The following is a 24,647-nucleotide window of genomic DNA, read 5'->3' on the forward strand; positions in this document are numbered from 1 at the left end:
TCGTTAAGGCTATGTTCCGCTACCGCCGATTTTTCTGTCTGACCAAGGCGTACATTTCTAATGTGTTCCGCGCGCCTCTGCGTGATGCAGCGCTGCGTTTGTCCGATGTATTTCGTACCACATTCACATTCAATACTGTATACGCCCGGAGTCTGCAGTCCTAGGTGGTCTTTGACTGAGCCAAGTATGTCCTTAATTTTACTTGGGGCATGAAAAATTGTCTTGGTGTTGTGCTTCTCCAGAATGCGGGCAATCTTGGCTGTTGGCGGTCCCGCGTATGGAAGAAATGCCAGGCATCTGGTCTCATCTTCTTCTTCTGGTGTGTCTACCTTCCTGCTCTTGTGTAGGGCACGCGAGATTTGCGTCTCATTATAACCGTTGCTGCGGAAGGTCTTCCTTAGGTGTTGTAACTCTGCAGGTAGGCTGTCATCATCACAGATAGACTTGGCCCTGTGCACAAGTGTGTTAAGCACTGAGTTGCGTTGTGCTGGGTGGTAGCAACTCTGTGCATGAAGGTATAAATCCGTATGTGTCTTCTTCCTATACACAGCGTGACCCAAGGTGCCATCAGGGTGCCTCTTAATTAGAATGTCAAGGAAGGGCAAGCTTCCGTTTTCTTCCACCTCCATGGTGAATTGTATGTTGCTGTGCATGCTGTTGAGATGTCGCAGGAAGTCTTGCAGGTTCTCTCTGCCATGTGGCCACACGACAAAAGTGTCGTCCACATATCTGTAAAAGGCTTTAGGTTTCAATGGGGCGGTGTCCAGGGCTATGTCTTCAAAGTGCTCCATGTAAAGATTAGCGATGCCTGGAGCTAAGGGGGACCCCATGGCTACACCATCCACTTGTTCATAAAATTTGCCTCCACACTTGAAGTAGGTGTTTGTTAACACATGCCGGAACAGCTTTATTGTGTCCTCACTAAAGCGTGTTTCGAGCAGCGCTAGGGAGTCTTCCAGCGGTACTCGTGTGAAGAGTGAGGTGACGTCAAAGCTGACAAGAAGATCTTCTTTATCCAGGCGAAAGCCTTGTAGTACCTTCACAAACTCCGCCGAGTTCTTGACATGGTGCTCACAGTGACCCACGATCGGTTTGAGCAGTTGTGCTAGGTACTTGGCTAAACCATATGTCGGTGAGTTGATGGTGCTCACTATGGGTCGCAATGGAACTTCGTCTTTGTGGATCTTAGGGAGCCCATATAGCCGTGGTGGTGCCGGTGCTCTGGGGTACAGCTTCCTGATGACGTCCTTTTCCAGTCCAGCGTCATTGAGCAAGGCGATGGTCTTGCGAGTCACGGAAGCTGTCGTGTCCTTGTCCAGTTGCTTGTAGGCAGTATCTTGTAGCAGTGAGTTTATCTTCTGCCAATAATCTTCTTTCCTCAGTATCACCGTGGCATTGCCTTTGTCAGCAGCTAGAACGACAGTGTCCTCATCCTCATGTAGGGCCTTAAGAGCCTTCCATTCAGCAGACGTTATGTTGTTCTTGGGCATTTTTGCCTTCTCCAGGACCCTGCACGTCTCTCTCCTAACTTCCTCAGCTGCCTCCGTAGGGAGGCCGCGCACGGCTTGCTGGACGAGACCACAATGTCAGTGCTGTCGAGAGGACTTAACTTTGCTCCAGTACCCAGGACACTACCTAAGCGAGACATTATCAGCAGCATCGAGCAAGCCGTGCGCGGCCTCCCTACGGAGGCAGCTGAGGAAGTTAGGAGAGAGACGTGCAGGGTCCTGGAGAAGGCAAAAATGCCCAAGAACAACATAACGTCTGCTGAATGGAAGGCTCTTAAGGCCCTACATGAGGATGAGGACACTGTCGTTCTAGCTGCTGACAAAGGCAATGCCACGGTGATACTGAGGAAAGCAGATTATTGGCAGAAGATAAACTCACTGCTACAAGATACTGCCTACAAGCAACTGGACAAGGACACGACAGCTTCCGTGACTCGCAAGACCATCGCCTTGCTCAATGACGCTGGACTGGAAAAGGACGTCATCAGGAAGCTGTACCCCAGAGCACCGGCACCACCACGGCTATATGGGCTCCCTAAGATCCAAAAAGACGGAGTTCCATTGCGACCCATAGTGAGCACCATCAACTCACCGACATATGGTTTAGCCAAGTACCTAGCACAACTGCTCAAACCGATCGTGGGTCACTGTGAGCACCATGTCAAGAACTCGGCGGAGTTTGTGAAGGTACTACAAGGCTTTCGCCTGGATAAAGAAGATCTTCTTGTCAGCTTTGACGTCACCTCACTCTTCACACGAGTACCGCTGGAAGACTCCCTAGCGCTGCTCGAAACACGCTTTAGTGAGGACACAATAAAGCTGTTCCGGCATGTGTTAACAAACACCTACTTCAAGTGTGGAGGCAAATTTTATGAACAAGTGGATGGTGTAGCCATGGGGTCCCCCTTAGCTCCAGGCATCGCTAATCTTTACATGGAGCACTTTGAAGACATAGCCCTAGACACCGCCCCATTGAAACCTAAAGCCTTTTACAGATATGTGGACGACACTTTTGTCGTGTGGCCACATGGCAGAGAGAACCTGCAAGACTTCCTGCGACATCTCAACAGCATACACAGCAACATACAATTCACCATGGAGGTGGAAGAAAACGGAAGCTTGCCCTTCCTTGACATTCTAATTAAGAGGCACCCTGATGGCACCTTGGGTCACGCTGTGTATAGGAAGAAGACACATACGGATTTATACCTTCATGCACAGAGTTGCTACCACCCAGCACAACGCAACTCAGTGCTTAACACACTTGTGCACAGGGCCAAGTCTATCTGTGATGATGACAGCCTACCTGCAGAGTTACAACACCTAAGGAAGACCTTCCGCAGCAACGGTTATAATGAGACGCAAATCTCGCGTGCCCTACACAAGAGCAGGAAGGTAGACACACCAGAAGAAGAAGATGAGACCAGATGCCTGGCATTTCTACCATACGCGGGACCGCCAACAGCCAAGATTGCCCGCATTCTGGAGAAGCACAACATCAAGACAATTTTTCATGCCCCAAGTAAAATTAAGGACATACTTGGCTCAGTCAAAGACCACCTAGGACTGCAGACTCCGGGCGTATACAGTATTGAATGTGAATGTGGTACGAAATACATCGGACAAACGCAGCGCTGCATCACGCAGAGGCGCGCGGAACACATTAGAAATGTACGCCTTGGTCAGACAGAAAAATCGGCGGTAGCGGAACATAGCCTTAACGAAGGACACACCTTCCTCTTTGAGGGTACGAAGAAGCTGTGTGACGCTAAAGGATTTTGGGACTCAGTTTTCAAAGAGGCTGTAGAAATTCGGTTGAACAGCAACCTGATCAATCGAGACACTGGTTTCCAACTTAGTACAGCCTGGAATCCCGCAATAACTAAAATTAGAAGAGAACGCTCCGGCACGAAGACGGCAGCGGCCACAGACGTATTAGGAACCGGCAGGGACTCGACGCCCGGTCCGCGCCGCGAACCTCCCACCACTGGCGCGGCGGCCGATTCCGCAGGTACCTGATTGGTCGGCGCCCGGAATCAGTCACTGGTCCAGGAGCCTTTATAGGACCGCGCAACACAGCATCTCGACACTTCGCTTGAAGATGATGGGTACGAAACCCTTCGAAACGTTGCGAGAAGACGACGCCTTTACTCGGCTGATCACCCGAGAAGATTTCACGAATGGAATACGCCGAGAAAGTCTCAAATCACATTTGTATATTGAGCAAGCAGTAAAGTTCAGACTAGGTATTAAAATCCACGGAGAAGAAATAAAAACTTTGAGGTTCGCCGATGACATTGTAATTCTGTCAGAGACAGCAAAGGACTTGGAAGAGCAGTTGAACGGAATGGACAGTGTCTTGAAAGGAGGATATAAGATGAACATCAACAAAAGCAAAATGAGGATAATGGAATGTAGTCAAATTAAGTCAGGTGATGCTGAAGGAATTAGATTAGGAAATGAGACACTTAAAGTAGTAAATGAGTTTAGCTATTTGGGGAGCAAAATAACTGATGATGGTCGAAGTAGAGAGGATATAAAATGTGGACTGGCAATGGAAAGGAAAGCGTTTCTGAAGAAGAGAAATTTGTTAACATCGAGTATAGATTTAAGTGTCAGGAAGTCGTTTCTGAAAGTATATGTATGGAATGTAGCCATGTATGGAAGTGAAACATGGACGATAAATAGTTTGGACAAGAAGAGAATAGAAGCTTTCAAAATGTGGTGCTACAGAAGAATGCTGAAGATTAGATGGGTAGATCACATAACTAATGAGGAGGTACTGAATAGGACTAGGGAGGAGTTTGTGGCACAACTTGACTAGAAGAAGGGATCGGTTGGTAGGACATGTTCTGAGGCATCAAGGGATCACCAATTTAGTACTGGAGGGCAGTGTGGAGGGTAAAAATCGTAGAGGGAGACCAAGAGATGAATACACTAAGCAGATTCAGAGGGATGTAGGCTGCAGTAGGTACTGGGAGATGATGAAACTTGCACAGGATAGAGTAGCGTGGAGAGCTGCATCAAACCAGTCTCAGGACTGAAGACCACACAACAACAACAACAACAACAACAATGATAATAATAATAACACCTATGTCAATCTTAAGGGACGAAAGATGCACTAATGAACTGTATGAACAAGTTTTGGACAAATCTGAAGACTAAGTAGCAAGGGCTTGATCGTAGCTGATCAATGAACCCTGGAAAAGGAAAGGGTAGGACTATTCTGACAGCATAGGAACACGCTATGGAAAAGGAAAGGGTAGGAGTATTCTGACAACATAAGAACAAGCTATCACATGAATGCTGTTAAAGACAGAACTGAGAAAGCAGAAGACCTTATGCGCAGACATAGCATAATTCTTGAGGAACCAACCAACCACTTCCTGAGCTGTTGTACAAGGATTTCACAGACATATAACCAGAAGCACAACATTCTGGCATATATGATACAATGCAACTTATGCCAACTGGTATGATCATAAGCCTGAAACATTGGTCAAAAATGAATAAGGCAAACCACTGACTTCAGACTAATCAAACACAGAACTCTCACACACTGAACATCCCCTGTGCAGAAAAAGAAAGCATGGATTGTTCACATCGCTATATTAGACAATAGCAAACTCAACAAACAACAGTTGAGAAAGTTGCAAGATACAAAGATCTGCAAATCAACCTTACTTAGTAGCTCTGACAAATTAGCAAACTGATTAGTAGTTTCTGGCACATCAGGTGCAATGCTCAGGTGCAATGCCAAAAGAATTCAGTGGGGTCTTGGGATGGTTTAGAACAAGAGGAGTAGAATGTAATAAGCAAGGAAATAATTACCGCAGGACAGAAAATTCCACATATACATAAAGTAAAAGCAAAGATGACTCGAGAAACACTCGAGCTTATGGAAGAAGAGCATAATGGAATTTTTCAAATTAGGAAGGAATGCACCAGCGAAGGTGCAAATTAACAGGGAGTGCAAAGAGGCTAAATGGGAAATACTGAGGAGAACATGTGAAGATATTAAGAAAGATATGACTCTAGGTACAGAAGAAACTGAAAGCATTTGAATGTGATGCTCTCAAAGTAAGTTGGAAATTATGAGAACAGATGAGGTGCAAAATGAAGTAGTAAAAAGGGTGACAACTGAAGTCTACAGGAAACAGTTACTTGAAGAAGGGACAGCTTGGTACTGGAAGGAGCAGTACGTGAAAAAAATTACGAAGGCAGACAAAGACTAGAACATCCAAAACAGATTACGGAAGACGCTGAGAAGAAAAGATTAGCACAAGAGAGACAAAGATGGACAACAGTGTCAAATTAGTCAACGGACTGGTGACTTGATATTTTAGAATGGAAAGGGAATAGTCATGCACAACCAATCTGGGACATGTTTCATAACTGTTTAACGTTGGTCAGGGGTTCTAAGGCATAAAAAAAAGAATAAATGGAAACTACAGCATTACTGTGAGACATGCCATTAGTGAATTGGGAAAACTGGTTCACTGAAGGAAAAAAATATTGCGGAATGGGATACATACCTGGTCGACAATGCCTTCTAGCGATGACAGGACGGTGGGGTGGATGTCACGGAGCATATGCATCACGCGGGAGCAGCGCCACATGGGTGGCGTCGCCCTTATAGGGCCAGCCTCTGATGCCACCTGCTGACCATCAGCTGCAAAGAGAGAGATTCATCAGGGTCACATATTGAGTAAACAAGAAAGTGTGAAGTAAAATACAGTCATTATCATACAATATTCTTCCCCAACAAATTTATTAAATGCCAAAACAAAAATACAAGAAAGAATAAATACACTGTTTGCTATGGAAAACTAAAGCTATTCTTTCACTGCTCTTCCCTCAGCTGTGTTTATTGTTTTACTTTCAACTGATTTTGAAGCGACTAAGGCTTCATCTTCAGGCAATTTCGCCCAATTATGGATGTGATATACCCCTGCAAATGTGTCCTATTAATGTACAACAGCATCCTCCGTTAAGGTAACAGTAGGCCTATAGCTGCCAATAAATTAAAATTATACATATAGCTGCTTAGGAATGTGGTAAAAGAATAGCCTTTGATTTCCATAAAAAAAAGTATTTAACAGTAGACATACCCAATTTCCACTGCCAGGGAAGCAACAATGAAATAAAAAACTTTGCACACTTACTAGTCCCTCTTTACATAAACCCCTGCAAGTTTATATACTTTCACAGCAATGAACAACATACACTGTGACAGTAAGGCCTTCTCCTATGTAAGCGACAGAAGTGCACGACAGCTTCAGATGACGAAACACCACCGCAGGTATGCTTATGGAAGTGTCCTATTGGGGCAACGTCCATGGCACTGCCTGTTCTCCATTACACAACTAGAGACGTTTGAATTCAAACGTGTTTGAATCTCGTCACTGCAGCACGTGCAACAGTGAGAGCGACAGTTACAAGTGTTCTCAGCAAAGCAGTGGAGCGGACAAGCCAGTGGCTATGAAATGCTTGTCATCTGATTTTTAAAAAACTATTAGGTGAAAAAATTTTATTCTTGTGCATCTAACAGTTTGACATCTGTGCTTGATAAAGGTATGAATTTATTTTCATTATTCATCATAGTTACTGTCATGATGTAGCAAGCTGGGAGCTCTTTACTTCCTCTCTTGTTTTGCCATCTGCCTCCTTAAATTCATTTTTGCCTAATTACTATTAACATGCATGAGTATAATCTGCATTTCCACAAAAGAGAAAGGTGGACACTCAGTCTTAAGGAATATAGCACCAGGTCTAATTCTGTGCTTCGTTTTGTGTATGTAATTAATTTCTTAATTTCTTCTTCTTTCATTTCACCCTCTTTGGGGTACACTGGATCAATCATTTCTTTGTGCGTTGTTCTTTTCTTAGGGCCCAGTATTTCTTCATTCTTTCTGATCTTCTTCTCTCTTCTTCCTCTTTTGTGTGGATTTGTCATGGAACCTTATGTTTTCATCTTTAGTAATTAATTTAGCAGTTCGATCAATAAGTGAATTTTCTGAAATCTTTAATTCCACTAGGTCTTTCTCAGTTTCTTTAAACCAGTTGGGCTTCGTTTTTCGGTTACGGAAGAAGTCAAAGATTTGCTTAGTTAATCTGTTGGAATTCATTCTGAGAAGATGACCATAAAAATTTATTCTCCTTTTTCGCATAGAATCTGAAAGTTTTTCAATTTTCTTTTAGAGAGTTTCATTTTTGATGTATATAATCTTATTGTCTTGAAATTTTGGCCCAATGATTTTTCTTAAAATTTTTCTTTTCTTTAGCTCAAGTTTCTCCATTTGGCCTTTGAAATTCATGTTAAGTGTTTCTGCTGCATACAGTGCTTCTGGCTTAATCACTGTCCTGTAATGTGTAATTCTGGAGCCCCATGAAAGGGATTTTTTGTTGTATGTATTTTTTGTTAGTTGGAAGGCCAATTCAAGTTTATTTTTTCTGGATTCCATTGCTTTGCTTTCCCCAGCATTCCAACTAATCCATTCTCCGAGATATTTGAATTCTTTTACTATTTCAATCTTCTGTTCTTGAACTTTGAGGTATTTACATCAGTGCTTGATGTTTGTCAATATCTTAGTTTTTTCAAAGGAGATGTGAAGACCAATTTTAGCTGCTTGTTTCTTTAGTTCAAGGATTTGCTCCCGTGCTTCTTCCACTGTTTCAGCAAACAGGGCCATATCATCTGCAAAAGCAATGCTATTTACTTTAAGGTTCATCTTTTTGCAACCCAGTCTTACACCACTCTTAATATTTGTGTTCCATTCTCTGACTACATTCTCAAGCGCACAATTGAACAGCAACGGTGAGAGCCCATCGCCCTGTCGCACTCCCATTTTTATTTCAAAGGGTTCCGATAGTTCGCCCATAAATGTAACTTTCGAAAATTTATTCGCAAGTGTCGCTTTTATAATATTAGTTGTTTTCTTATCCAAACCCATTTCTTCCAGGACTGATAACAGAGATTCTCTATCAATCGAATCATACGCTTTTTTGAAATCAATGAAGGAGATTACGTATGTCTTTGCCCTTGATTTTTGGTATGCCATTATGTTTTTGAGGTTTAGTATTTGTTCCGAACATAATCTACCCTTTCTAAAACCTCCCTGGTATTCCCCGATTTGCGGATCCAATTGCGGCACTGCCCTGTTCAAAAGGACTTTAGAAAGAATCTTGTACATTATATCCAGCAGTGATATTCCTCTGTAATTGTTGGGGTCTGTCTTCAAACCTTTCTTGTGGATAGGGTGGATGAGAGCTGTTTACCATTCTGCGGGGATCTCTTCTTCTTTCCAGATTTGATCGAAAACACACTTTAGGGACGTAACTGCACTTTTGTCAGCCTTTTTCCATAGTTCGGCCACTATTTGATTTTCTCCGGACGCCTTGTTGTTTTTAAGTTCTGAAATGACTTTCTGTAGTTCTTCAGTCGTCGGTGGTTCTGAATCCGGCTTCTCACGGTTGTTTGGGATGGATTCAAATTTTTCAAGGATGGGTTCACAAGTCAAGAGTTTCTCAAAGTAGCCTGCTAGTATTTTGCAGTTTTCTGTGTTGTTGTGAGCGATGGTCCCATTTACATCTCGAAATTGGAGGGTGGGTGCTTTGTATCTTGATAACCTTTGTTGAAAGTTCCGTAAAAGCTTCTTGTGTTGTTTTTAGCAAATTCTTCATCAATTTGGAGGAGAGTTTTGTTTTCATGTGTCTTCTTAATCCTTTTTATATTTTTATCTACCAGTTTTCTAACTGTAATGAAATTCAGTCTGCTTTCTTCTGTTTTCTGTGATTGCCAATTTTGCCATGCCTGTTTTTTTGTTTCAATGAGGGTATCACATTCCAGCGACCACCAGGCATGTTTTTTACTTTTTTTGTTAGGTGCTACCCGTTCAGCTGTAGTAATGAGGTTTTCCTTGATATCCCCCCAGCTTTGTGTCTGAATGGTTTCTGTTGCTTTTGTGAATTCATGTGATTTTAATATCTTTTCTGTGCTATACTTCCGACCCTTAATTTGTTTCATGCTGCGTTTCCTGTTTGGGATGACTTTGAACTTAATTTTAGAAAGGTGGTAGTCTGAATCCAAGTTTGCACCCCTGAGTACCCTAATATTCATGATTTCTTTGCTAGAAATCTTCTGGATTGCCACATGATCAAGTTGAAATTCCCAAAGGCTAGGATTTGGGGATACCCATGTCTTTTGTCTTCGTGGTATTTTCTTGAAAGCTGTGGATTTAAGAATTAAATTGTGTGCTTGGCAAAGTTCTGTTAGTCTCACACCATTTCTGTTTGTTCACTTGTGTGCAGGATGGTTTCCAACTATTTTCTTATATCTTTTTTTTTACCAATCTGTGCATTAAAATCTCCAAGAAGAATGATGATGTTTTTATCTGGAATTTTCTGAATAATGTCATCTAGAGCATTCCTAGTTAATATCTTTTGCTACAGCTCATTATAGGTGAAATCAGTAATTGTTTCATGACTTAGATTCCATTGTTGACTTAAAAACTAATATAAGTCCTGCACATTTGGAAGAAGAACTACTACGATTCTTAAATTATTTATTTGGCTCTATTCGAAAACATATTAGCAAATTGAGCCCATAATTAATTCCAAAATAATTACCAGGTTTGTCAAAAGTATTGTTTCTATAATTATATCTGTTAACTTCATTAAATTATTATTATACATTTTTGCCCTTAAGACAGCGTAGCATTATTATTCAATTTTCCCCTTTTTTGTTTTATTCGTCTTTTTCTCTTCCCAAAACCTCTTCATTCTTTGATTGTGTTTGTGTTTCCTTTGTTCCGCCCATATTTTCCCTGGTCTCCTCCTTTCTTTTACTACAAATTTCGTATTCATAATTTTGTTTCTGAATTTGTCTCTTTCATCTATCATTTCTTTATTGATTCCTGCTTGTTTTAGATCTTCTTCTGTTTCATGAAACCAGTTTTTTTTTTTTTTTTTACTGAGCTGCTTTTTGATTGAGTTTTTAATTTCATTCTTTAAACAAATAATTCAGTCTAACCTTTGAGGTAAAAGGAATTGTTAAAAGAAAGGAATTTTTTGATGTAGTCAGTTAATTGAATGCTTTATGTTTTAATTGTAATTTCTGTAACTTAAACATTGAACAATGTACGGTTTCAGTGCCTATTACTGCGCGGATATATAATGGACCGAGTTTTAGTCCCAATAAAGTCAGTTGACGGCCGATTTTCAGATGGGAAACACATATTGGTTAGATTAACAACAATGCATCAACTTAACAGTGGAATAAGTGTAACACAAATAGGCCATGTGTTAGAACAGTTAATGACAATGTCCGTTTAATTTACACACATCAAAAAAAGTTTTGCATCACCCTTGTTCCCAGATCTCCTGAAGACAGATGTTGACTGTGGATATTATATCACAGACACAGCCCCTTTAACTGTTCACAGATTTCACTGAACCCGCCCAAGATGTAAACAACCATGCATGAGCAGCACCTATTAGACAGAGGGGCTCTGACAGCCAATCAGTTCCAGCCGTTCCACCAGGAAGAAGGAACATGGCTCGTGCTGTCTGTAGTTCAACCATGTCTAGACGGTCAGTACCACAGATTGATCACGTCATCATTGTCACTTTGTGCCGGGAAGGGCTCTCAACAAGGTAAGTGTCCAGATATCTCTAAGTGAACCAAGCGATGTCGTTCAGACATGGAGGAGATACAGAGAGACTGGAACTGTCGATTACATGCCTCGCTCAGGCCGCCCAAGGGCTACTACTGCAGTGGATGACCGCTACCTACAGATTATGGCTCGGAGGAACCCTGACAGCAACGCCACCATGTTGAATAATGCTTTTCATGCAGTTCAGGACGTCTTGTTACAACTCAAACTGTGCGCAATAGACTGCATGATGCGCAACTTCACTCCTGATGTCCATGGCGAGGACCATCTTTGGAACCACAACACTTTGCAGTGTGGTACAGATGGGCCCAACAATATTCAGAATGGACTGCTTGGGATTGGCACTGGCATCACATTCTCTCCACCGACGAGTGTCGCATATGCCTTCAACCAGACAATCGTCTGAGGCAACCCGGTCAGGCTGAATGCCTTAGACACACTGTCCAGCTAGTGCAGCAAGTCCTGCTGTTTTGGGGTGGCATTATGTGGAGTCGACGTATGCTGCTGGTGGTCATAGAAGGTGCCGTAACAACTGTACAATATGGGAACGCCATCCTCTGACCAACAGTGCAACCATATTGGCGAGTCATTTGTCTTCACGGTTGACAATTCACGCCACCATCGAGCACATCTTATGAATGACTTCCTTCAGGGTAATGTCATCACTTGACTAGAGTGGCCAGCATGTTATCCAGACATGAACCCTATCGAACATGCCTGGGATAGGATTGAAAAGGGCTGTTTATGGACGACGTGACCCATCAACTATTCTTAGGCACCTACACTGAATCGCCGTTGAGGAGTGGGACAATCTGGACCAACATTGCCTAGATGAACTTTTGGCTAATATGCCACAATGAATACAGCCATGCATCAGTGCAAGAGTATGTGCTACTGGGTATTAGAGGTACTGGTGTGTGCAGCAATCTGGACCACCACCTCTGAATGTCTCACTGTACAGTGGTGCAACATGCAATGTGTGGTTTTCATGAGCAATAAAAAGGGCGAAAATGATGTTTATGTCTATCTCTATTCCAATTTTCTGTACAGGTTCCGGAACTCTGACAACCGAGGTGATGCAAAACATTTTTTGATGTGTGTATTTGAAAAACAGTGTCACACTTACTGTATTATTAGGCAAGAACTGTGAGCTGTGTGGTTAGGTTTTTACTGCTCATAGCTGTTCAACAGCAAACCATTGTAGCAGGATGTTGATGTTGCCTGCAACCTATTTATGAAGCTTATCAACATTTACCAATAGTGAACTGGCCATATAATTGTGTAATATTGGGGGGTTGTGGACAATGAAAGTAAAGAACTGTGAAATGTAATTGTGCAACTGTCTGCTACTTCATTTACAGTAGTCAGTGTTGAACTTCCATCCCCCATTTTTCAGCCAGTATAACAATGCAGTACGTCGACACCGAGGACTGTCAACGAAGAAATAAAGCAGACAAATGTCACATTTGGAGGCTCATCTGGGATGGGCAATATTGTATTTGGACACAAAAACAAGGACTCGCAAACTTCGAACAGTGAACAGTGAACAGTGCAGTTTGGATGGAATAACTGCATTTAAAGTACGTGTGGCACCAGTATTACTGAGTTCAGTGAACAGACTAATTGAGAGTGAAAAGTAATTACAGCATTCCATAGGTTTGATCACGCATGAACAAATAATGCAATAGGAAGCATCAACAACACAGCGTAACAACAGATCGTTGGCCGGGGTTATGGAGGCAGCCATTACAAATGTTGGACACAGCAGCCAATCTGGAATTAAGCTACGTTGGAGCAGCCATGACGGAGGACAGCCACAGCAGCCAATCGCCATGCCAGCTGGACTCGACCCACCTGACGTAAAGAAGTGGGTTTTGGACGAGTGTAAGTAACCACAGCAGCAGCAGACGAGTGAATAAAAATAAGGTAATTCATAGCAAAAGCCATTTTATATTAAGTGATACATAATGAGTGGCCTTAACGAACAAGATAGTGTGATGGGGGAGAACAGACAAAGGGGTGTGATGTGATTGATAACAAAGCTGTACAGGTTAAGCTTCTAAATGAAAAGAAAGACTTAATTGGGACTGATTTGGCAGATGATAGTGGTTATAAATCAGACACGAATGTAGCTTTGAATGATGAGGACAAAAGTCATGTTGTAGATGAGATGACAAAAGTGTCATCTACAATGTGTAGTGAGTGAGCGAAATGGACGAAAACAGTACTTGAGTGTGTGAAATTGTTAAGGCTAACGAGGAAGAATCTAGTAGTGAAAGTCAGCAAAGGCATAAGTTTATGGCAGAAAGAAAACTGGAAGCGATGTTAAGGCAAGTTACGAATAGTTTGAGTAGTACCAGTATGAAAGATGATGATAGTAGGGTGGAAAATAAAACTGATAGCATTAAACCTGACACGGCTAGCTTAAAGGATGAACTGAAGTTAAGGTAGTCAGCTCCAATCTTTCAGAAGTAAATAAGAAGATCGAGGTGATAGTGAAAGACTGTGATGAAAAGATAAAGAGAGTAGTACAGAATACTAATGGTAAATTAACCTTAATGAGTGATAAATGTGTAGAAGAGAGAAAGAAGCTTCGTGACGGCTATAGTAGGAGGGTGGAGGCTTCCGAGAAACAGTGTAAATATGAAGTCAAAGCGGCCAGGAAATTTTGTGTTGGAAATAAAGTCAAACTTGAGAACCAGAAAGAGCAGATTAAAAATGATTTAGAAACGGAGGAAGAAACCAAGTGTGCAGTAGTGGTAAAGGAAAAACTGGTAAAAGTAGATAAAAATATGGGTTCAAAATTGGCTGAAATGGGGAAAAAAGTGGAAGAAGTACAAAATCTAAAGCATAGAGTGTGTAGTGTCCCAAACAGTCCCTCATTTGTTAGTTGTAAGAAATTTAATACTTTTGAAACTTCTGGGGAAGTGCATCCACTGGATTTCACTAGGGATTCAATGATTTGCCTGAAACATGGAATGACAAAGAGACAATGACATTTGCTTATGGGTGGGCAGCTCAGGTAGCTGGTAGTTGGACTTTGTGGCATATCTTTGAGAAAGCATTTTTAGATGAATATTGGTGCAAAGAGGAGCAGCAGAGAATTGTGAGTGAATTTTGGGGAGGAGAGATATTTGACTCTAGGAAAGGTATTGTGAAAGGTTTCTGTCAGTTTTGGATAAGCAAACTGAAATATTTGGACAAAGAGCTAGGTAGTGAATCAATAATTATGTGTTTAGAAGCTAAGTTGCCTCAGAAAGTTAGAGAATTGCCTGTACCTGCCCCTAGGGGTAATATTAGTGATTTTTTAAATTATGTTGATAAAGTGGTGTGTGTGCAGTCCTCAGTGGAAGATTGTAGAAGGAATTTGATGATAACAATCAATTACGGAGACAGTTTCAGATAGATAGGATGAATACAGCTTGTCCTAGTAGAAATACAAGGAATGACTGGGTGTAGGATAGTCAGAACGGGCATGAAAATGGTAGGAGAAATTCAAGGAACACAAATGGCGGAGAAGATGGTAATTCTGGAAGCAAGTAGGGGGTTCAACGTTCTGAATTGGATTGAATTATGTGGTAATAATATGGTTATTTTTTGTGTTTCCTGAGGCAGTCAAACTCTTCTCCTATCCTATCTGTAGTTTATAAGTGAATCAGAAACATTTTATCTTCAACCTTCAAGTGATTTTGTACTGCAGGATACTTTAGTATAGGAATATATTTTATGTTGTGTTGGTGATAAGTATGGAATCTTAAGAGAATGGAAGGAAAGGCAATATAAGAAAAACGGCAGTGGTATTTGGATACGTGTTGATTCTGGTTTTATGAAATACAATGAAAGTAAATTGGTATCATGATTAAAGAATTTCTGTCAAACAAAGAGGTAAAGTCAACCACAGAAAATGAAAGGTGCCAGCATATGTGGAGGAGAAGGTGCAGATTATCTGAAAATTATAATTAACATCTGAAGTAATCAGCTCATGTGTGAAATTAGTATAATTTGGGGCAGCAGCAGAGGTAATATGCAGTAAAAACCATCTTGAATACTAGGTCTTAATATTAATTGTGGTATAATAGAATTTTTTTTTCAATGCAATCAGTGTATGGAGCTAACTATAGTATAAACCCAATATTGTGTGATCTCTATTTAGCATAAACCTGCATTTAATGGAAGGAATTTCAAGGCCCGAAAATTATTCCATAAGTGCAAAGCAAGTTTATATTCAATTTAACGTAATTCACATTGGGGCAAAACCGGCATTTAGCATTAGGAATATTAAATACTGAAAACAATACAATAGTGGCTTTTGCAGCCTGAATGCAAGCAGCACTTTTTTCCACTTTTCAGAATTCAAAAACACCGCCTGCAGTTTACATTTGGGTATAAAGCCTAAGTAGTTCTGAAAAATGCCGCTAGTTGCCACCGTAAGTGCTTGCGTCCTTTATTGCTGCTTTTTGCCACTAGAAGCCGCCACAGAAGCCGTTGTGTTAAGTTTCGAGTAATGAATGTTAAGGTCTTTTTTATAACGGGCGAATTTAGAAAATTTTCAAATATTCATAGCAATTTAAAAAAACTTTACACATACACCATCAAAACGGACATTTTGAAGAAACTTGACAACTCCTGCTAATGAGAGCAGTGCTTGCAAAAACGTTTGTTTCAGTCTGCTTTTGAACTTCGGTAAGACATGGAGACAGTAAAAGTGACAACTTTCAGCTTGTTCCAGCAATAGAAAAGTATTTTATGGACCAAAACGTGGCTTCTACTATGAGTTGGAAGTCGTAGTGAACAATTTTTTGAGGAAGCAGCGACAGTGCTTACCTGTAACTGCAGAAATAATTCAGGTAAGAGCATGTCAGAAAATCCAGGATTTTAAAGGGAGCCGCAATTGGGCCTGAAAAATATGGGGAAGAACTCATTGCATTTCAGTGCTACAACATCAAACTGTGCACCGGAAATTCATGCTGGCTTGTACAGCCAATGGCCATAAACTGCCACCATTCATTTCACACGAAAAACTTTAACGAAGCCTGAAGTGTCCCCTAAAGATGTTATTGTATGTGCTAACGAAATTGGCTGGTTCACCACGTATGCTTGTGTTAAGATTCGTACGCAGCTCACTGCCTGTACACCAGCTGTGGCGCTGCGCTGGAGGGGGGGGGGGGTTGGAAAAGCTTGTAATTTCAGAATAGATGACGTCCATTCTGCATCCGTTAGATGTTTGTTTAAACAAACCTTTTATGGACAAGCAGAAAAATACAGTATGTATACACAGTGCCTAAAGAAAAAAGATAGGCAATTAACGCCTACAGGACATGTTAAGTGTGCAAGCTTGTCTCAAGTGTGCATGTGCATTAGTCAATCTTGGAAATGTTTCCCAACTGAAACGGTTTGTCACGCATTTAAAAAATACTGTATGTCTAATGCGCTTGATGGCACAGAGGATGATGCTTTGAATGAAAGTAGTGACAAGGAGTCACCAGCATTAATAATAAAACATGAAAAATCATGACTGTGTTCCGGCACGCAGTACAGCGAGCTCGCCTGGAACTTCACTGCTCATACCTCACGTGCATGTAGATCTGGAATACTGTATTTTGATAGATATCGTGAATTTTCACTGTTGTCAGTGTTTTGTGATGTAATTGTAATTCTAAGTGTGCCAAATCCCTGAGAGGTACGGCCACTTAATACTCTATCCATCACATGATCAGCCACGTCTTTCACTTTTAAGTGTGGCTTGTGAATTTTGAAACAGGACTTGGCATTTTAGTGATTTTGCAAATGGAAAAGAAACCCAAATTTTTCAAGTATAACCAGTTTGTGACAGAGTTATGACCTAGAGTAATGTTTTGTAGTGCACTGTGCACTTGATTTTAAATTTTTCCTAGTACTTACTTACTTCTGTACTGTAGTCAATTTTAGTGCTAATTATTGTGATGTTATGAGAACGGTGTAATGTATTTATTTATGAAGTAATGACTATTATTTGCCATTAGCGTGAAACATTTTTCCCTTACACTTAGAAGTAAGAGTGAGTGTACTATAGTAGGTGCTTTGTCTAATTTTTTCATGTACTGCAGCCGAGGAGAACAACCTCCAAGGGAACTGATAGCAGTGCAGTTAGTAAAGAAATGCATTTCTTTACTAACTGCCACTTAGATCTGTTGAAGGTGTGGACGACTTGGTGAGAAAATGTGTTACAGCTCATTAAAAGAGTGAAAGTGCTTGTGCAAAATACTAAAACTTAAAAAATTGAAATTTTCTGTCTGAAAATGAACTGCATGGCATAGCACAATTTAACTTTTTGCAACCCACGATCATTTATTCTTTGAAGCAAGGCAGAACTTGTATAACGTGATATGTATCTTCGAATGTAATCTTTGTTCATCCAAAAAGGACATAACTTATGATGAAGATGCCTATTTTTATTAAAAATATAATTTGTGGATGTTTTGTGCCTTTGTACAATACACTATGTGTAAATATTTTGTATTGGGATTTTCATATGGCTAGTTCATAAAATCCGAAATTTGAAAAACATACATACTGTAGCTTTTGATAAGGAGATTTCTTATGTAATATTATTTTGTGTGTAAAATATTAAACCCACTTTCTGGGGTCACTTGTGGTCACTGAATTGCCCACTTAGCTATTTCCAATACCTATCTGGACAATCCAATGAGGAGGTAATGTCACGAAACAAGTTGATATCTGAAACTTCCTGGCAGATTAAAACTGTGCGCCCGACCGAGACTCGAACTCGGGACCTTTGCCTTTCACGGGCAAGTGCTCTACCATCTGAGCTACCGAAGCACGACTCACGCCCGGTACTCACAGCTTTACTTCTGCCAGTATCTCGTCTCCTACCTTCCAAACTTTACAGAAGCTCTCCTGCGAACCTTGCAGAACTAGCACTCCCGAAAGAAAGGATATGCAGAGACATGGCTTAGCCACAGCCTGGGGGATGTTCCCAGAATTTCTGGAAGTTGATATCTCTTTACTTCCTATCTTGTTTTGCCATCTGCCTCCTTAAATTCATTTTATTTTTATTTCTGCCTAATTACAATTAACATGCATGAGTATAATCTGCATTTCCATAAAAGAGAAAGGTTGGCCCTCAGTCTAAAAGAATATAGCGCTAGGTCTAATTTTGTGCTTAGTTTTGTGTACATAATTAATTTCTTAATTTATTTTCACCATTCCTAGTTAATATCTTCTGCAACAGATCATTATAGGAGAAATCAGTAATACGAGGGCAGTTCAATAAGTAATGCAACACATTTTTTTTCTCGGCCAATTTTGGTTGAAAAAACCGGAAATTTTTTGTGGAATATTTTCAAACATTCCCGCTTCGTCTCGTATAGTTTCATTGACTTCCGACAGGTGGCAGAGCTGTATGGAGCTGTTAAAATGGCGTCTGTAATGGATGTGCGTTGCAAACAACGGGCAGTGATCGAGTTTGTTTTGGTGGAAAACCAGGGCATCTCAGATATTCATAGGCGCTTGCAGAATGTCTACGGTGATCTGGCAGTGGACAAAAGCACGGTGAGTCGTTGGGCAAAGCGTGTGTCATCATCGCCGCAAGGTCAAGCAAGACTGTCTGATCTCCCGCGTGCGGGCCGGCCGTGCACAGCTGTGACTCCTGCAATGGCGGAGCGTGCGAACACACTCGTTCAAGATGATCGACGGATCACCATCAAACAACTCAGTGCTCAACTTGACATCTCTGTTGGTAGTGCTGTCACAATTGTTCACCAGTTGGGATATTCAAAGGTTTGTTCCCGCTGGGTCCCTCGTTGTCTAACCGAACACCATAAAGAGCAAAGGAGAACCATCTGTGCGGAACTACTTGCTCGTCATGTGGCTGAGGGTGACAATTTCTTGTCAAAGATTGTTACAGGCGATGAAACATGGGTTCATCACTTCGAACCTGAAACAAAACGGCAATCAATGGAGTGGCGCCACACCCACTCCCCTACCAAGAAAAAGTTTAAAGCCATACCCTCAGCCGGTAAAGTCATGGTTACAGTCTTCTGGGACGCTGAAGGGGTTATTCTGTTCGATGTCCTTCCCCATGGTCAAACGATCAACTCTGAAATGTATTGTGCTACTCTTCAGAAATTGAAGAAACGACTTCAGCGTGTTCGTAGGCACAAAAATCAGAATGAACTTCTCCTTCTTCATGACAACGCAAGACCTCACACAAGTCTTCGCACCCGAGAGGAGCTCACAAAACTTCAGTGGACTGTTCTTCCTCATGCACCCTACAGCCCCGATCTCGCACCGTCGGATTTCCACATGTTTGGCCCAATGAAGGACGCAATCCGTGGGAGGCACTACGCGGATGATCAAGAAGTTATTGATGCAATACGACGTTGGCTCCGACATCGACCAGTGGAATGGTACCGTGCAAGCATACAGGCCCTCATTTCAAGGTGGCATAAGGCCGTAGCATTGAATGGAGATAGTGTTGTGTAGCTAAAAGATTGGGGAATAACCTGGTGTATTTCAATGCTGAATAAAACAACCCCTGTTTCAGGAAAAAAATGTGTTGCATTACTTATTGAACCGCCCTCTTAGTTTTGTTACTTAGATTCTATTGTTAACTTATAAACAAATATAAATATTTTACTAATTATAAACATCTGGAAGAGGAATTACTAGGATTCTTAAAGTATTTATTTGGCTCTATTCGAAAACATATTAACGAAGCCAGCCCTTCATTAATTCCAAAATAATTACTGATTTGTCAAAAGTATTGTTTGTATAATTACATCCATTAATTTCATTATTTGAACAAATAATTCAGCCTGACATTTATTTATTTTAATTGTCATTTCTGTAAGTTAAACATTAAACAATATATAGTTTCAGTGCCTATTATTGTGAGGATATTTTCAGACGTGAAACATATATTGGTTAGATTAACAACAATCCATCCAACTTAACAGTGGAATAAGTGTAGCACAAATAGGCTGCGTGTTAGAACAATTAATGGCAATGTTTGTTTAATTTATTTGAAAAACTGTGTCACACATACCGTATTATTCTGCAAGAACTGCGAACTGTGTGATTAGGTTTTAACTGCTTGTGGTGTCACCGCCAGACACCACACTTGCTAGGTGGTAGCCTTTAAATCGGCCGCGGTCCGTTAGTATACGTCGGACCCGCGTGTCGCCACTATCAGTGATTGCAGACCGAGCGCCGCCACACGGCAGGTCTAGAGAGACTTCCTAGCACTCGCCTCAGTTGTACAACCGACGTCGCTAGCAATGGTTCACTGACAAAATACGCTCTCAGTTGCCGAGACGATAGTTAGCATAGCCTTCAGCTACGTCATTTGCTACGACCTAGCAAGGCGCCATTATCAGTTGCTATTAATATTGTGAATCATGTAACGGCAAGACCGACGTTCACCATTAATCGATTAAAGTTAAGTATTCCACCAGCTACGTCGATTTTTTCTAAGTTCTAATTTCCTTGTCCTGTTCCAGACCTCACGCCAGCCTGCGTGAGCTAAAACGCGTGCCTTTCGGCTTCCTCTAGTATTCCTAGGTTGGCTCTCCTGCCAATCCACAACATTTGGCGAAGAGGCCAATCCGCGTTCGTATCGATATTGCCCTGATTTACTTGTGTAATGGTTTCGCCACAATCTCCAGGGTCACCGTGCAATGCAAAACAATGCGGCAGCCGCCGCTCCACCGCTACCGCAGCCACAACACGCTGTTGCATCAACTTTTCGACCTTTTCATGCTGTACTGGAAAGCTGGACGGAGTAGTCACGCCAATTTGGATTCCATCTCACCGCCTACAGAATTCAAGGTAATGAGCGGCAGCCTTTTCTCCTTTCCTCCGTCGGGGTACAAACGTACCGAGTGATTTTGTCTGCATTAGATACATATTTCAAAGAATCAGTCAATGTAGTTGCAAAAAGGTATACCTTCTTTCGTACAAAACGTACGGCAGGTCAAACTAATCGGGAGTGGGTTGCAACTTTGCAAGGCCTTACTAGGGATTGTGCTTTTGAGTGTCAATGTGGACTCCCTTATTCAGATACTATGGTACGTGATGCAATTGCATAGAATGTTTCTGATGTTCGTATAAGGGAAACTAGTCAATCCCTCCCTTCAACAAGTGATATATTGGATCGGCAGGACACACCTGACTTTGCTCATGAATCATTTGAAACTTCTGTAGCGGGACTTTGAATTTCGCCGCGCTACTCTCATCTACATCTACATTTATACTCCGCAAGCCACCCAACGGTGTGTGGCGGAGGGCACTTTACGTGCCACTGTCATTACCTCCCTTTCCTGTTCCAGTCTCGTATGGTTCGCGGGAAGAACGACTGCCTGAAAGCCTCCGTACACGCTTGAGTCTCTCTAATTTTACACTCGTGATCTCCTCGGGAGGTATAAGTAGGAGGAATCAATATATTCGATACCTCATCCAGAAACGCACCCTCTCGAAACCTGGACAGCAAGCTACACCGCCATGCAAAGCGCCTCTCTTCCAGAGTCTGCCACTTGAGTTTATTAAACATCTCCGTAACGCTATCACGGTTACCAAATAACCCTGTGACGAAACACACTGCTCTTCTTTGGATTTTCTCTATCTCCTCCGTCAACCCGATCAGGTACAGATCCCACACTGATGAGCAATACTCAAGTATAGGTCGAACGAGTGTTTTGTAAGCCACCTCCTTTGTTGATGGACTACATTTTCTAAGCACTCTCCCAATGAATCTCAACCTGGTACCCGCCTTACCAACAATTAATTTTATATGATCATTCCACTTCAAATCGTTCCGCACGCATACTCCCAGATGTTTTACAGAAGTAACTGCTACCAGTGTTTGTTCCGCTATCATATAATCATACAATAAAGGATTCTTCTTTCTCTGTATTCGCAATACATTACATTTGTCTATGTTAAGGGACAGTTGCCACTCCCTGCACCAAGTGCCTATCCGCTGCAGATCTTCCTGCATTTCGCTACAATTTTCTAATGCTGCAACTTCTCTGTATACTACAGCATCATCCGCGAAAAGCCGCATGGAACTTCCGACACTATCTACTACGTCATTTACATATATTGTGAAAAGCAATGGTCCCGTAACACTCCCCTGTGGCACGCCAGAGGTTACTTTAACGTCTGTAGACGTCTCACCATTGATAACAACATGCTGTGTTCTGTTTGCTAAAAACTCTTCAATCCAGCCACACAGCTGGTCTGATATTCCGTAGGCCCTTACTTTGTTTATCAGGCGACAGTGCGGAACTGTATCTAACGCCTTCCGGAAGTCAAGAAAAATAGCATCTACCTGGGAGCCTGTATCTAATATTTTCTGGGTCTCATGAACAAATAAAGCGAGTTGGGTCTCACACGATCGCTGTTTCCGGAATCCATGTCGATTCCTACATAGTAGATTCTGGGTTTCCAAAAACGACATGATACTCGAGCAAAGAACATGTTCTACAATTCTACAACAGATCGACGTCAGAGATATAGGTCTACAGTTTTGCGCATCTGCTCGACGACCCTTCTTGAAGACTGGGACTACCTGTGCTCTTTTCCAATCATTTGGAACCCTCCGTTCCTCTAGAGACTTGCGGTACACGGCTATTAGAAGGTGGGCAAGTTCTTTCGCTTACTCTGTGTAGAATCGAATTGGTATCCCGTCAGGTCCAGTGGACTTTCCTCTGTTGAGTGATTCCAGTTGCTTTTCTATTCCTTGGACACTTATTTCGATGTCAGCCATTTTTTCGTTTGTGCGAGGATTTAGAGAAGGGACTGCAGTGCGGTCTTCCTCTGTGAAACAGCTTTGGAAAAAGGTGTTTAGTATTTCAGCTTTACGCGTGTCATCCTCTGTTTCAATGCCATCATCATCCCGGAGTGTCTGGATATGCTGTTTCGAGCCACTTACTGATTTAACGTAAGACCAGAACTTCCTAGGATTTTCTGTCAAGTCGGTACATAGAATTTTACTTTCGAATTCACTGAACGCTTCATGCATAGCCCTCCTTAAGCTAACTTTGACATCATTTAGCTTCTGTTTGTCTGAGAGGTTTTGGCTGCGTTTAAACTTGGAGTGAAGCTCTCTTTGCTTTCGCAGTAGTTTCCTAACTTTGTTGTTGTACCACGGTGCGTTTTTCCCATCCCTCACAGTTTTACTCGGCACGTACCTGTCTAAAACACATTTTCCCCTCAGATAAAAAATATCCCGTCGCAGCGGTATAAGCGCTCGACGGCAGTGCAAATACTAAAATTGTAACTCTTTTTTTTTGTTTTCTATCCGTTTCTTGATTGTCTCTTGACAGCCGAAGCTTAAGGCAGACGTGATCTGATGAAGACGTAAAAAAAAAAATACTTATTAGCTAGTCTTGATCTGATTTTAATGTGTAGACATATTGTGGAAGTTTGTTAAGTAATTCGGAGGATGGAAGTAGCAAAGTAAATTAAATTGCATACAGTATCAAGATGATTTTAATTGGTATAAATTAGTGATTCCTGGACGATTGCAAGATTTCGGAGCAGACTTTTCACGCAGAAATGAAGGAGATTTTTGAAGACCTGGACGCCGCACGAAAGAAGACAAGTTAACCTGGTAAAGGATGAACTCTTATCTACGTCATTTCCCCCTGTCAGTTATATTTTGTTATTCTCTGTTCTTTTTCAATACTTTTTGTAGTGGAAATTGGTTTAACTTTTGCTCAAAAACGCCACAAGGACCACCCCAACAATAGCTTTTCTGTAATACAAAGTCCGATTTGCTTTTCATTCTTTCCCTTTTTTCACGGTCATTTACGATTTTAAAACCCCCTTTTTATTCACGATTTCTTCCCACAATTTTCAACCTTTTTCTTTTCTGCTCTTCTTATTTTACTTTTTTTTTATTAACCACTACACTTCGCCACCCGTGTGTCAGGTTAACCGGCCCGCCGGGCGAGCTGCACGGAACAGTAAACAGTCCTCGCGCCCAGCTGCGCAGATGCCGCCAGGCTCTCAGCCACGTGTGCCACGCAGGCAAGCAAATGCAGTGCTAAACTCATGCCCGCGGTGTGCTACTAGACATTCACGTGAGAATTGCCCATCACGCCAAGCTATTTACTTTTTCTGTAATAAAAAAGGACATGTTCAGAGTGTTTGCCAGAAAAAGCTCAGATCGGACACTCACAACCATTCCAGGCCCTTTGCTTCGCGCCAAATTCAAACCAAGGATACTCAGGCTCGTGAAACTACGCCCATGGAAATTCATGTAGTTCATTCCACTCCGCTCAGTGCCACTCTCTCTAACAGTGACTGTGTTCGTCCCACAAATAGTGTGCGTCGAAATCACCGGAAATCCCGTCACGTCACAAGTGATTCTGTACTAGTGTCAGTTCACATTGCACGAGACAGTCGCTCTTGTCGTCAGCAGGACAATAAACTTTTTGTAGATTTGGACATTAACAGC

General features: G+C 41.7%; 1 protein-coding gene across 1 annotated transcript in view; it reads right to left on the reverse strand.

Annotated features, from left to right (window-relative positions):
* The window catches only part of LOC126240282 (transformation/transcription domain-associated protein), a 491,514-nt gene that overhangs the window by 75,166 nt on the left and 391,701 nt on the right, over window positions 1-24,647 (reverse strand). Inside the window, exon 58 of the mRNA XM_049947913.1 lies at window positions 6,047-6,183. Coding sequence (XP_049803870.1) covers window positions 6,047-6,183 — 137 coding nt within the window. The remainder of the gene's footprint in view (window positions 1-6,046; window positions 6,184-24,647) is intronic.

Source organism: Schistocerca nitens, chromosome 1, assembly GCF_023898315.1.
Source record: "Schistocerca nitens isolate TAMUIC-IGC-003100 chromosome 1, iqSchNite1.1, whole genome shotgun sequence".
In the NCBI taxonomy this organism is placed as follows: Eukaryota; Metazoa; Arthropoda; class Insecta; order Orthoptera; family Acrididae; genus Schistocerca; species Schistocerca nitens.